At 41.4% G+C, this 15,435-nt stretch overlaps 2 protein-coding genes across 2 annotated transcripts; one reads left to right on the top strand and one right to left on the bottom strand.

The window, feature by feature from the left end:
• LOC110437226 lies at positions 3,962 to 5,185 on the bottom strand. Its single transcript, XM_021465601.1, has 2 exons — positions 4,156 to 5,185; positions 3,962 to 4,089 (listed from the first exon to the last, which is right to left on the bottom strand). Exons 1-2 carry the CDS (start codon positions 5,183 to 5,185, stop codon positions 3,962 to 3,964), a joined length of 1,158 nt encoding a protein of 385 aa, XP_021321276.1.
• LOC8072982 (xyloglucan endotransglycosylase/hydrolase protein 8) lies at positions 13,150 to 14,388 on the top strand. The gene has a single exon (XM_002447751.2). It carries the CDS (start codon positions 13,284 to 13,286, stop codon positions 14,145 to 14,147), a length of 864 nt encoding a protein of 287 aa, XP_002447796.1. The 5' UTR covers positions 13,150 to 13,283; the 3' UTR covers positions 14,148 to 14,388.

Genomic DNA, 15,435 nt, shown 5'->3' with positions numbered 1-15,435 from the left:
AATCAAATGATTTTGCCCTCGCATTTATATCCTCAAGTATCATCATATAGGGGCATCTAGTCTTTTCCTCAATGTTCTTGATAACATTTAGACAGTCCGAAGCTACTGTCATTTTCTTTATTCCACAGTCTTCAGCAAGGGCTAATGCCTCCACACATGCCATTGCTTCCAAGGTTTCAGGTTCAGTGATGTTCTGTATCACCAAAACACTTGCAACAATGAAACATCCTTGATCATCTCGACAAATGACGCCAACAGTTCCTTTGTTCATACCTCGAGAAACAGCAGCATCTGTATTTATTTTGCATCGCCCGTTTTCGGGTGGTATCCAGTGCCCAACCTTTAACTTTGGTTGGTGCCTACATTTCCAATTCATTTGAAAACTCTCAATAGTCTTCAATTCATCAATTAGTCTATTGACCATTACCATTATGGATGATGGGCTTTGAAATATACCATCAAATATTGCTTTTCTTCTTGCCTGCCAAATAGCCCAACAGGTAATGAGAATGCGTATCCCATCAGTTTTCGGGACATTGCTACACATAAAGAAAACCCAATGCTTTGGATCAGAAATACGTAGATTAGCAATTAGCTCTATTATATCGTCATCTAGCTGAGCCCAAGTACACCTAGATACAGTACAATGTAGCAATGCATGGTCCCATGTGTCCTCGTCGGCACCACAGAGTTTACACTGAGGTGTATCAATCATGTTCCTGCTTTTCAGCACACTTGCAGTGGGTATTGAATTTAAAGCAAGACGCCAGCAGAAGATTTTGATCTTTGGCAGGATTTTCATATTCCACAATTGTTTCCATTCTTTCTGCTTTTTTCCATAATCAGAACAGCTTGCCCTGCCTTCAAAGTAATCCTCTCTACTTTTCTTTGCTTCAATCATCATTCTATATGCAGATCGTACAGAAAATAGACCATTTCGTTCATAGTGCCATGCCCAGCAGTCCTTTTGCAGGCTCATACTCAATGGAATCTGGAGGATAGCTTCACTGTCTAGATGACTGAAAAAGTGTTCCACTACCTCTTTTTTCCATGTCATGGAAGTATGATTAATCAATTCAGAAACTAAAGTAGGAGGATTTGGCTTTTTTGAGTAATAGGGCTTCAACAGTCTAGTTCTTGGAATCCAATTACATTCCCAAATATTTGTGTTTTTACCATCACCAATGCGTTTGATCAATCCTTGATTTAAAACCTCTATCCCATCACATATAGCTCTCCAGGTCTTTGATGGGTTACTGCCGATAGAAGCATTGAGGAGATCAGTAGAGGGGAAGTAAATTGATTTGAGGACTTTAAAACATAAAGATTCTGTTCTGGTCAGCATACGCCATGCTTGTCTTGCAAGCAATGCAAGATTAAAAATTTCTATGTCTCGGAAACCTAAGCCGCCCATATACTTTGGTTGGGTTAATTTCTCCCAAGCTACCCAACATGATTTTCTTTTGCCTTTCTCACTTCCCCACCAGAACTTCCTTATTAAAGAATTTATGTGTTGACACAGTCCTCTAGTATAAGTCGAAATTGCTTGCGCAACAGATTTTATCAGAACCTCCTTTCCTCCAGCTGATAAAGTTTGCTCTATCCATCCCTGAATTTTATTCCACACTCTGTCTTTTAAATACTTGAAAGCTCCATTAGATGTCCTGCCAGCTTCAGTAGGTAATCCCAAATATTTTTCATTCAGTGATTCATTCTCCACTTGAATAATAGACTTAATGTTATATCGAACAGTCTCATTGCATCGTTTGCTAAAAAAGATAGATGATTTTGCCAAGTTTACTTTTTGACCCGAAGCTTCACAATATTTGGTGAGGGATTTTCGCACGACATGTGCATTACTTGCGTCTGCTTTGAAGAATAAAAGACAGTCATCAGCAAACAATAAATGGTTCACCTTCGGGCTTGAGCATGAAATCTGAACACCATCGATATGGCAATCTGCTCCTTCCCCTTTTAACAAACAAGACAAACCTTCAACACATAGCAAGAAAAGATAAGGGGAAATGGGTCACCTTGTCTAATACCACGAGTTGGCTTGAATTCTTGCAGACGCTCTCCATTAAAAAGGACTGAGAAAGAGACCGATGTAACACACCTCATAATTTTGTCCACCCAAATTTGACTGAAACCCAATTTTAGCATTATTGCCTCTAGATAGCTCCATTCCACTCTATCATATGCCTTCATCATGTCCAATTTCAAGGCACAATAAGCATTCCTTTTTGATCGATTTGAGCGCATAAAGTGCAAACACTCATAAGCAACCAGGACATTGTCAGTAATGATTCTACCAGGGACAATTGACTGCTCCTCAGAGATGATATCCGGGAGGATCCTTTTCAACCTATTCGCCATTGCCTTAGAAATTATTTTGTATATCACATTGCAAAGGCTAATAGGCCGAAATTGGTTCAAGGATACTGGATTCTAGACTTTTGGTATTAGAACGATGAACGTACTATTTATTTCTGTAGGGATCTCATCACCATTGAGCACCTTCAGCACTATCCTTTTTATATCATCACCACAAACATCCCAATTCTGCTGGAAAAAATGTGCAGGGAAACCATCTGGGCCTGGTGCTTTGGTTGGGAACATTTGGTATAGAGCATTCTTTACTTCACTTTCATCAAACGGAGCACATAGAAATCTATTCATCTCATCTGTAACCTTACTAGGAACATGGTTAAGAACCATACACAAATTAGATATGCCCTCTGTCTTAAACAGGTTACTATAAAAGTCTACTGCCATCGCATGCATTTCTTCAATGTCTGTGCACTCAGACCCATCAGATCGACTCAGCTTAGTAATTCTATTTTTGGACCGTCTCCTACTTGCCCTTTGGTGAAAAAAATGACTGTTGCTATCCCCCTCTCGAAGCCATGTAATTCGTGATCGTTGTCTCCACATTATTTCTTCTTGGTAATTTAACAAAATGATGCGTTCCACTACCTTTTTTCCTCTTCAGAAACGTTGCTTCTTGTTGGCTCAGATCGCAATTGCTCCAATTTTTTCTTTTGCAACCGCAGTTCCTTCCTCACAGCACCAAATGAATTTTGTCCCCAAGACCTGAGTTCTTCTCCAAGATGATAGAGCCTATCTTTTAGGTCTTTAATAGAACTACAATGTTGTCCATCTTTCCATATCTCCTGGATCAATGAAGATAGGCCCTTATTTGTCTCCCACATAAGCTCATATCTAAAAGGTTTCCCAAGCCCCCGAACAGCCTGACCTCTTTCTTCTGGTTCAAAAGATAACAGAATAGGAGAATGATCAGATTTCACTGCCATGAGGTGTCGAACCGCAGCAAGAGGAAAACGAGCACACCAATTAGCTGATGCTAGTGCTCTGTCCAACCGAACTCGAACAAAATGACCACCAGCCACTTTCTTCTCAAATGTCCAATCCAAACCAATGTACCCTATGTCACAAAGTTGGCATACATTAATAGCTTCTCGAAAGCCTTCCATAAGGTATTATTCCCTGTTGTTTGGACCCAATTGTTCTTCCCTTTTGAGAATTTCATTGAAATCACCTATACACACCCAAGGTAGATCCATGTCGCTTCTCATTTGTTTCATGATATCCCAGGTATGATATCTTAGAGATCTATTTGGCTCCCCATATATAAAAGACATGCGCCAAGGCTCTTTCCCAGGCTCACTTACAATTGTGTCAATGTGGTAATTTGAATACTTTTTAATAGATATATCAACATCATTCTTCCAAAAAAGCCCAAGGCCTCCATTCCTCCCAGAACTACTAACTGCAAAACTAGAATCAAAACCCAACGAAAACCGCAGATTCTCCACTCGGTATTTGTTAATCTGTGTTTCCATAATGAATAAAACCGAGGGGGCATAATCCTTCGCAAGATCGCGAAGTTCCCTGACTGTCGTAGGGTTGCCAATCCCGCGACAGTTCCAACTTAAGGTTTTCATTGTTCTCGGCGGTACTCCTCATGGGAGCCCGCCGTTTTCATCTCTATGTCATCCTGATCTCCATTTCCAGTTTCCTTCCTTAGCCTTTTTGAGCCACGACCATTCAAAAGTTTGTCGCTCACATCTTTGTTTTGATGTTAATCAGTTAATAGAAAAAATTCAGCACTGCTTCTGGATTTAACAAGGATACCTTCCTTTTGTATAGTGGTTGGAACAAGAGCTAAAGGCAGCTTATTATTATCTTCCATTTCTCCTAGGGAAAGCCGCTTTCGTTCTAGATTTCTTTTCAGCGTGCTCCTTTCATTATCCTTGAGATCAACATTATCATCAGCATAGATGCTCAGATTGCTATCTTCACTTCTAGGCTCATTGCTACTTTCATGAGCTAAGGTCTTGCCTAGGTCCTTAGGGTCTGATTCCCTTGTATTTGCTGAATCTGATGATCTACTCTCCTTCAATCTTCCTTTCCTTTCTGGGCTTGCAATCAACCAATCTCCATACTGATAGGCTGTAATGTCATGCACGCCATCACCACATTCAGAATCAATATGACCCAACAGCCCACAAACGGCACAGAACTTTGGCAGTCTCTCATATTTTACACGAAAAGGTAAGCGTCTTTTATCTCCTACAGATACATAGACAATCCTCGTTAGTGGCTTTGTAATATCTAGCTTTACTCTGATGCGTAAATAATCCCGCCACCCACTAGTTTCATCACCCAAATCCACCTTCAGAACTTCACCAATTTTTTCTCCAATCTGACGCGCAATATTTTTTGTTCTGAATCCAGTAGGTAAGTCATAAACCCGTGCCCAGATATTCAGATTCTGGAATTTAACAGAGGAAGGTTTTCTGATGCCATCGTATTCCTCTAAAAGCATAGGATTTCCTCTAAAAAGCCATGGTCCATCATCCAGCACCTTGCACCAATCACCCAGGCAAGAAAATTGGAGCACAAAAAGATTTTCATCGATAGCCTTAAAACTAAAGTCCTTTGCTAAACTCCATGCGTACTTCATGTTAGCTAAGAAAGCAGCATGACTGAAAGGTTTTAGGGACAAGACCTTGGCTAAAGCTGTCCAACGCGCCCCAGCTTTGAGTTCCTCTATATCCTCCTCCAACACAATACCTTGGTCCTCATCTTCTCGTATCTTCAAATGTTTCAGCAGGTCATCCAATGCAGGTTCCATTCTCCTTCTAGAGTTGGGTACAGACATCTCCCCCAAACTAATCAGACTACTCGCCTGAATCCCACAATCGCAATCAAGGCCGAGAAACAAACCCAATGTTTGCCCTTTAACCAGGCCGAATCACGATTGAGAGACTAGAGCAAACAAAGATTGATCAGAAAGGGGGAAAAGGAAATCTCACACTAGATTTAGTGGGAGCAGAGAGAGAACCCTAGGTGTCGCCTAGGGGAAGCTTCCAGTCGCCTCCGTCTTTCTCTTTTTATCACTGCTGCTATTATGCGTAAAGTTGAGCAACAAGCCGGCTCGGTCCGGCATGGCCCGATAGAGCACAGGCCCGTATGGCATATCGTGCCGCTGGGCCATGCCTTCACAGGCCACTGTGCCTGTCTGATGGCCCAAACACGACATATGGGTTGATTTTCACGTTGTGTCGGTCTGAAGAGCACAAGGTCTAATAGTCCATCCGGTTGGCTCACAGCCCGTTGTATGAGAAACACTAATTTTAATACAAAATTCAGCAAAGCATAAGTAAATCACATTCAAGTCACACACATTAACACTTCACAATTCACATAATACAATATACTTTACAGATCATATTTCACATTCCAAAAGTCACAAGTTTTACAAGTTACAGAACTTGATACTTCAAATTTTATAAGTTCTCTGATACCGGGCCGACATCGTGGCTGTTGTTAAAAGCGGACCGAGTCGTGCTGCCCCGCGCGCCGAGGGGTCGGCCCAAGCATAGCCCGCTATGTGCTTCGGGCTGGCATGGGCATGGTTAAGATGTGGGTTGGGCCGTGCTCATATCGGACCAATTCTCCGTGCTTTAGACCATGCATTTTGGCCCGCGGGCTGCTCAACTTTAATTATGCACTGGCAGGCTATGGATATGAATTTTACTTCAGCCCTATTTGGCGGGGGTTGAAATGGATTTATTTCTGTGCTCCCTCTCTTCCATTGAGAGTGTGGTTTTAGACTTTAAACATATTATTTGACCATTCGTCTTATTTAAATTTTTTGTATAAATATTATTTATTTTGTTATAATCTATTTTATTATTAGAGATATATTAAAAATGATTTTTTTATTTTTTTATTTTATATAAAAAATGAATAAAATGAACGCTCAAACAAAAAATCTAAAAGTTAAAGATGACATTTTTAATGAGACGAAGGTAGTATGTTATTGCTACAGTATCTTGACAAAGTTAAAAGTATCGTGACAAATTACTAGCTATATGGGACATGTAGTTTATTTGAGGCGTACTATGTACATAAAACAAGAACCACATAAGCATGGATATGAATACAGTGCAGGTGAAGTCCAAGCTGAATAATGTCCTTTTCTTTAATTATGAGGTTCATTTTGCTTTAGAAACTAAACACGGCCCAAACTTGAAGGGCTGTGCGGTTAACAGGTATCGCTGCGTGCCATTCACCGACCGAAAGGAGCAGCCTGCGGCCATGGGCAACAAAACGAATGGTTAGGCCCTGTTTAGTTCTCCACCCAAAAATTTTTCATCCATCCTATCGAATCTTTGACACATAAATGGAATATTAAATGTAGATAAAAAAATAAACAAATTACACAGTTTAGTTGAGAATCGCGAGACGAATCTTTTAAGCCTAGTTACTCCATGATTAGCCTTAAGTGCTACAGTAACCCACATATGCTAATGACAGATTAATTATGTTTAATAAATTTGTCTTGCAGTTTCCTGACGAGCTATGTAATTTGTTTTTTTTATTAGTTTCTAAAAACCCCTCCCGACATCCTTCCGACACATTCGATGTGACACCCAAAAAATTTTCATCCCCAATCTAAACAGGCCCAGTACAGAGAAGAGTCAGGGACACACGGATCACACGGTTTGAGTCCTGCTCCCGAGTATACGTACTACTCCAGTACACACACACACCGACAGACAGCCACATACGGCCATTTCCTTTCCCGAGTCTGGTTGCAGTTGCAGCTGCAGCCACAAGTACCGTACCGTACCGTACCGGCGACTCGCCGTCCACCACCACCTTCATCCACCCTGGCTGGCAAGTGGCAACTGGCATGCATGCTAACCAGCAAGCTACACGTGGACGCGGGTGGCGGTGGGCGCCGGGCCGACGGCAGCCACTGCACTGCACGCCACACCGTCGCCGGCGGCCTTATCATCATCCAGAATAACAGGCCAGCAGGAAACGGCAGCGTCGTCTCTCTCTCTCTCTCTCAGCCTGACACGCGCGCACACACGGCACCCCGCGTCCTGCCAGCCGTATCCGTGTCCGTGCACGGCCGCGCGCGGCGCCTCAAACATGAAAAGCGAGCCCCGCCCCGCGGAAACGACGACGGCGACGGTGCAGCGGCCGCGCGCAACGACGCGTGAACCACCGCGCGCTCATCTGCTGGCGCCCCCGTCCGGTAGAGGGAAGCCCGTGACGACAGGTACACACGCGCAGCCCCAACAAGTGCATCCCGCGCCCATGCCCACCAAGCAATGAAGCAAGCAACGGATGGATTGGTGCCAAGTGTGAACTTGCAGCTAATCGCAATGAATCACCGGATAATCCCGTCGTCGTCGTCGTCGTCTCATCATCATCATCATCAGCTGCTGGACGCTTGTCTGACCCATCCGCTGTTCTGGCATTCCCAATTAATTTGCCAGCGGCTGCGGTGCGGTGCGTCAGCACTTTGGAATGGACGTTGCAGTTATGGGGGCTCCGGTGACTCACCACGGGCCGCAGCGATGAAAACTCGAGGCGAGTCGCCTCGCCAGCTTGTTGGTCCAGAGAAAACCTGGGCCGGCCGACACAACCAAAGGCACACATTCCACACCGAGGAGGACAGGAGTGGACGTTATCCAACCAGCGTAATATTCCACCCACAAGTTTTAAATACACATTATATGTTTAGGCCTTGTTTAGTTCAAAAAAATTTTACAAAATTTTTTAGATTTCCTGTCACATCGAATCTTTAGACGCATGCATGAAGTATTTAATATAAACGAAAATACAAACTAATTACACAGTTTGGACGGAATTGACGAGACGAATCTTTTGAGTCTAGTTAGTCCATGATTGAACAATATTTATCAAATACAAACGAAAGTGCTACAATGTCGATTTCTCAAAAATTTTTGAAACTAAACAAGGCCAGTACATCGATATCGCAAAATGACAAAATTATGGTGTTTATTATAAAACATAACAAAATGACAATTTGGGTATAAAGCTATACTACTTTCTAAGTATAATTAAGGTGTTGAATTTGCTATATCTTATATGTGTTGTAGTATTGTTTAAAAAACATAAGGTGCTTAAAAGTTAATTACCAGCATTAGTATGTCATAATACTTCCTCTATACAAAAAAAACTAGACGTTCTGGACTTTTTCACTGTTTATACAAAACTTGTCGCTGGTTTACTTTAAATTTTTTTGTAAAATAGGAATAGTAGCACTTTCGTTTGTATTTGACAAATATTGTTCAATTATGGACTAACTAGGCTTAAATGATTCGTCTCGCCAATTCCGACCAAACTGTGCAATTAGTTTTATTTTTATCTATATTTAATACTTCATACATATGTCTAAAGATTCGATGTGACGGGAAATCTGAAAAGTTTTGTAAAATTTTTGAGGAACTAAACAAGGCCTCCTGCATTAACTGTGCACCATTCTCTCAAGCGCAGGCAACGGGCAACAAACGAAAATGCAAAACTGGACAAAAGGTGGAGTTGCCAGGATTCGAACGTGAATCGCAACACTGATGCCGCGTGCATTAGCTAGTTGAGCAGGTTCATTAGAGAAAGAGAGAGGGAGGGTTTTTGCTACACCGACGAGGACAGGAGTGGACGTTATCGAACCAGCATAATATTCCCTTGCAAGTTTTACATACACATTATGTTTTCTACATTGATATGGCAATATGACAAATCATGGTGTTTATAAAACATAACAAAATGATAAACCGAGTATAAAGCTATACTACTTTCTAAGTATAATTAAGGTGTTGAATTTGCTATATCTTAGAGACTATGAGTTGTAGTATTGTTTTTTTTAAAAAAATAAGGTGCTTAAAAGTAAATTACTAGCATTAGTATGCCATAATATTTTAGTAAAACTGTATAAATTCATCTAAAGTAACAGCTTGCAAAATATATTACATACTTTATGGTATATCAATTATTTTAGCATAATTTATGTATAAAACTCGCCTAAATGTAGATTTGATGGATTTTAGTATAATTTTTTTAATCGTAGAGGTGGTATATACATTTGAAGTGGTTATTTTATATTGATTTTTGGGTTATTTATAAATAAATTTAAGAGTTACTTTCTATTAAGTCATAACGTCAGAAGTGGATAATTGATATGCAAATTTGATGATTTCTCTTGCATTATCTTTAACAGTGGTATATGAACGTAGTTCAAATGCAAATTTAGGAGGTCATTTTAAAATGTTTTTTTCATAACAATAGATATTGAGAATTCAGATGGAAAAATTGAGGTTTACTTTATGTATTTTTTTGGTGGTGGTGGTTTATATGTTTAAAGCTATTATTTTATATTAATATTTGGGGTTTATAACTAAATTTCAAGAGTTACTTTCTATTATCTTTCATAAGTCATAACTTCAGAAGTGGATAATTTATATAGAAATTTGCTGGTTTATCTTCCATCATCTTTAATAGTGGTATATGCATGTAAGTTTAATGCAAATTATGAAGTTATTTTAAAATATTTTTCACAATAGTAGATATTTAGAATTTAGATGAAGAATTTCAAGGTTACTTTATGTTTTTTTTATAATGTTAAGGTTGTTGGTAAATTTTTAGAAAGTAGAAAAGATCCAATGGTTATTACTAGTTATAATGTTTAGAGTCTACACTAAATAAAGGCAAGATGTTTCTAATTATAGTAGTTTTTTAAGCCATGTTTGGGAGGATACTCGAGCTTTGGTAGCATTGTAGAGTACCAAAGGATCGGAGTTGGAGGAGCCACATATCATACCTTTTTTATGCAGTTTATTTAGGGGTATTTGGGACTGCTCCACAAACTCCACGGTGGAGCATCTTCATAAAAAAACTGAAGTTTATGAAGTACCTTTTCATGTGCTCTCACAACTACACCCTTTTATGTCGAACTAAGTGCGTGGAGCTGAAACTGTTTGGCTAAAAAATATGGAGTGAAGCTAAAAAATGTGGAGCAGAGCAGTCCCAAACACCCGCTCAGTGACGAGAGAGGGGGGAGGGGACGGCTTGTGTGAACAGTGCTTTATATGTAGAAGCCGTAGCCCCAAGAAGTTATGCCAAATATGCCCAAATTTAACCTTTTTTAAGTACCTCTCATGATAAACTTGGAGACCGTATGCAGTCCAAAACATCACTAATATTCTGTCTGGTTGTTTAAATCCTGTCATATACAATCATGGCTCCGTTTTATTAGAAAGAAGACAGACCCAACACATTCTCCTGAGATTTGATAGTTTTCAGACCTTCTATACGTAACAATATAACACTTATGAAATCATCCTTAGATTTGATAAATTTTCAATAGTAGTAAGCTTGTCACTCCACTCCATCCGCCCCAAAAAGATCAACCTTATAAGATTAATCAAAATCCAATTTGTCATTAGTTTAGCCAAATTTACAAAAGAGTAAATTGCATGGCCGGTCCTTAAAGTATTATGTGGTTTTCATCTAGATCCTCAAACTACGAAATCACACGTCTGACTCCCTAATGTATTTAAGTGATCTCATCTAGGTCCCCAAACTACGAAATCGCACGCTTGACTCCCTAATGTATTTAAGTGATCTCATCTAGGTCCAAAATACACATAAGGAGGGTTAAAAGCTGACATGATCATCCAGATAGATATGATTTGAGCACATGACCCCTGATTTAAGCCCACGCGTGCAGCCGTTGGCTCGCCCCTGCTCACCATCACAGCGCTCGCGACATACGACCTGGTCATGTAGGCACATGACATAAGTGGTATGCCACGGGCGCTGATGGTGAGCAGGGGTGAGTCAGCGGCTGCACGCATGGGCTTAAATTAGGGGGTCATGTGCTTAAATCATATCCATGTTGATAACCATGTCAGCTTCTAACCCTCTTTATGTGTATTTTGGACCTAGATGAGATCACTTAAATACATTAGGGAGTGAGACGTGCGATTTCGTAGTTTGGGGACCTAGATGAAATCACTTAAATACATTAGGGAGTCAGACGTGCGATTTCGTAGTTTGGGGACCTAGATGAAAACCACGTAATACTTTAAGGACCGGCCGTGCAATTTACTCTTTACAAAATAATATGCATTTTTGTAATATCACATTTGTACAATTCAATTCATGTGTTTTATGTCTTTCCATGTTTTAAATAGCGAGCTAAGGCCAAGGTGTTTAGCGTTTTATAAACTATAATTAGCGTACTTTAACGGCAAAATAGCGGCAAAATTGTGCATGAACGCAAATAGCGACACAATTTTTTCAAGCTATTTCCGGCTATAGCAGCAAAAATAGCGGGCTATATTTTTTCATGATGCCTTTATATATAATCTTAGTTAAATTTACCTTTGAATTTGATTTTGATAAATTTAGGGTTATATTTTTTTGGAACAGGGGACAGGGCACATGAACAGCTAGTTACATTAATTGTCAAATACAAACAAAAGTGCTACAGTAGTCGAATTCCAAAAGTTTTTGGATCTAAATAAGGCTTTACTCCCTTCGTCCAAAAAAGTGACGTTTTTACTTTTAGACATCATGTTTGACCGTTCGTTTTATTCAATTTTTTTATAAATTATAAAATTAATAAATTATTAGTAAAACATCTCTAATGATAAAATAAGTCTTAACAAAATATATAATACTTATACAAATAAATCAAAATATATAGTACTTATGCAAAAAAATGAATAAGACGAATGATCAAACAAGATGTCTGAAATTTTAAAACGACACTATTTTTATTACGGAGAGAGTAAGTTGTTTCACACCTAGGAAAGCTGAGCTTCAGGGTTTGCAATCAATCTGGCCTTGTTTAGTTTCCAAAAAAATTTACAAAAATTTTCGATTCTCCATCACATCGAATCTTATGGCGCATGTATGTAGTATTAAATATAGATAAAAATAATAATTAATTGCACAGTTTAACTGTAAATTACGAGACGAATCTTTTGAGCCCAGTCAATCTATGATTGAACAATATTTATCAAGGCCTTGTTTACTTCCACCCAAAACCTAAAATTTTTTAGGATTCCTCGTCACATCAAATCTTTAGATGCATGAATGGAGTATTAAATATAGACGAAAATAAAAACTAATTGCACAGTTTGGTCGGAATTTACAAGACGAATCTTTTGAGCCTAACTAGTCCATGATTTGACAATAATTACCACAAACAAACGAAAATACTACAGTGTCATAAAATTTTTTCCTGTACAAACTAAGGCCTTGTTTAGATCCAAAATTTTTTTTAGATTTTGACACTGTAGCACTTTCGTTTTTATTTAACAAACATTGTCCAATCATGGAGTAACTAGGCTTAAAAGATTCATCTCGCGATTTATAGGTATATTGTACATTAGTTTTTGTTTTCATCTATATTTAATGCTCCATGCATTGCCGCAAGCTTCGATGTGACAGGAAATCTTAAAAAAAATTTCGTTTTTGAAGTGAATTAAATAAAATCTAAACACGGTCTAAATACAAATGAAAATGCTACAGTTTATTTTGCAAAATTTTTTTGAACTGCCAGCGTAGCGCAGGTTGCTGTCCAGTCCACCCAGACGAGGAATCCATCCATTGTCGTCCTGGTGAGAATGTCACGATCCGAAGCTTCGCGCCCGCCCGACACCGCAAGCAAAAAAAGGGCCGTTTGCCGTGGCCCACGCATCAACAAAACGTGTGTGCCCCGCCCCTCGCCGTGAGCCGCGCGGGGCCCCTGCCCAAAAGCAGAGCATCCAGCAGTATAAAGCCGGGTGCCACATCCTGTGCTTGGCTTCACTCCACTAGCCACCCCAGCCAGCTACAGCCTACTACAGCTCAGCCTCCTCCTCCTCCTCAATCCCCGTCCATCTCCCATTCTCCAACCAAGCGCAGCCGAGCAGAGCAAGCCCCAGGGCATGGCGCGCCGTGCCGTGTCCGTGGCCGTCGTGGCCCTGGCTCTCCTGGCCGCGGCCACGGCGGCGTCGGCGGACTCGTGGCTGTACGAGAAGTTCACGACGGACGGCAACGTGCGTGCGGACTACAACGCGGAGGGCCAGCAGGTGACGTCGCTGATCCTGAACCAGCAGTCCGGCGGCGCCTTCAGGTCCCGCCAGAGGTACCTCTACGGCGAGTTCAGCATCCAGATGAAGCTCATCCCCGGCAACTCCGCCGGCACCGTCACCTCCTTCTACCTCACCTCCGGCGACGGCGACGGGCACGACGAGATCGACATGGAGTTCATGGGCAACTCCAGCGGCGACCCCGTCGTGCTCAACACCAACGTGTGGGCCAACGGCGACGGCAAGAAGGAGCACCAGTTCTACCTCTGGTTCGACCCGGCCGCCGACTTCCACACCTACACCATCATCTGGAACGACAAGAACGTCATCTTCAAGGTCGACGACCTCTTCATCCGGAGCTTCAAGCGCTACCGTGATCTGCCGTACCCCGGCGGGAAGCCCATGTCGGTGCACGCCACGCTGTGGGACGGCAGCTACTGGGCAACGCAGCAGGGGAAGGTGAAGGTGGACTGGTCCAATTCGCCGTTCGTCGTCTCGTACCGAGGCTACACCGCCGACGCCTGTGTCCCCACCGGCGGCGGCGACGTCGGCGCGCCGCTGTCGTGCCCCGCCGGGACGGACCGGTGGATGAACCGCCAGCTCGACGCCGCCGAGTGGGGCACCGTCGCGTGGGCAAAGAAGAACTACATGCACTACAACTACTGCGACGATGGGTGGAGGTTCCCGCAGGGATTCCCCGCCGAGTGCTCCCGAAACTGATCTGCTGCTATTATTGTTCTTGCTTCCTGTTCTCCTCCTTGATTCGTGTTTGTTCTTGGTCACCTCTGTTCTTGATTGATGAACAGGATAGCTCACATGTTGCCTTCCCATGTACATTTTGGCACCCCATACTACTAGTGTTCTTGAATCTTTCGTTCTTTCTCTGGTTTTCTTTTTTTTTTCTTGACAGTCAGTGATTGTTACTGAAAGGGAGTTAACAAAGACAGTGATGAAAATAAAAGTGAAGGCAAACCTTGTAGCCGTTATAAAAAGGAAAGGTTGTGAATTTACGGCTCCGGCACCTGCACATGGTGTCGTCAGTCTCGACCACGTACTAGAAACGAATCATACAGTAAACAAGTATTAGTACCCCGTCGATTGACCCCGATTTGAATGGCTTCGTTCATTGTTTGTTTTGCCTGGATACGCGGTTTCGTTGGATTCCTTTGGTGGGAATGGTGCGTGTTAATGATGCAAGTCAGGAGCAGTAATAATTTGTCGTGAGTTGTGTGTGGCAGCTGGGTACGGACGAGTGACAACCGTGTGCTTCGCTGTTTCCGTTTCAGTCGTACACAAAACGAGTGGAGAGCAGGCGGAGTACAGCAGCCAGCTAGGCAGTGTTACCCACCATGTTCGTTCCCACGGCGTCTTGCATTTGGTGCGGTGGGTGCCCACTGCCTAATCCACCACCGTAAAACGGTACAGTAAAAGCTACAATGGGCAGGGCTAATTTGTTCTTCCGAGTTGTACGGCTGGCGTTGTTATTTGGGTTCCGTGTAAGGCCTTGTTTAGTTGCGAAAAATTTTGGGAAATGGACACTGTAGCACTTTCGTTTGTATTTGATAAATATTGTCCAATCATGGACTAACTAGACTCAAAAGATTCGTCTCGTCAATTTCGACCAAACTGTGCAATTAGTTTTTATTTTCGTCTATATTTAATACTCCATGCATGCGTCTAAAGATTCGATGTGACGGTGAATGTGAAAAATTTTGCAAAATTTTCTGGGAAGTAAACAAGCCCTAAATGAATATTTGGAGCTTGTCCAACGGTAAAAATTCATTTTTTCAAATCTTGTTGTTTGTTAAGTCTTAAAATAATAGGAGGAAGAAAAAAAAAGATCTCAGCTCTAATAATTTGGCAAATTTTATTTCAAAAAACTAAAAAACCGCTAACAAAACAAAGAGCTCAGCTAAACATGAGGAGAAAGACTGAGACCAAGCACAAAACCCGCGCGTATATTTGTACGCTAAACAGGAAGATATGTTAAGTTGAAAAAAATATAGAC

Source organism: Sorghum bicolor, chromosome 7, assembly GCF_000003195.3.
Source record: "Sorghum bicolor cultivar BTx623 chromosome 7, Sorghum_bicolor_NCBIv3, whole genome shotgun sequence".
NCBI classification, from domain to species: Eukaryota; Viridiplantae; Streptophyta; class Magnoliopsida; order Poales; family Poaceae; genus Sorghum; species Sorghum bicolor.
The sequence above is the reverse complement of the archived record's forward strand: the minus strand, read 5'-3'. Positions and strand labels throughout refer to the sequence as shown.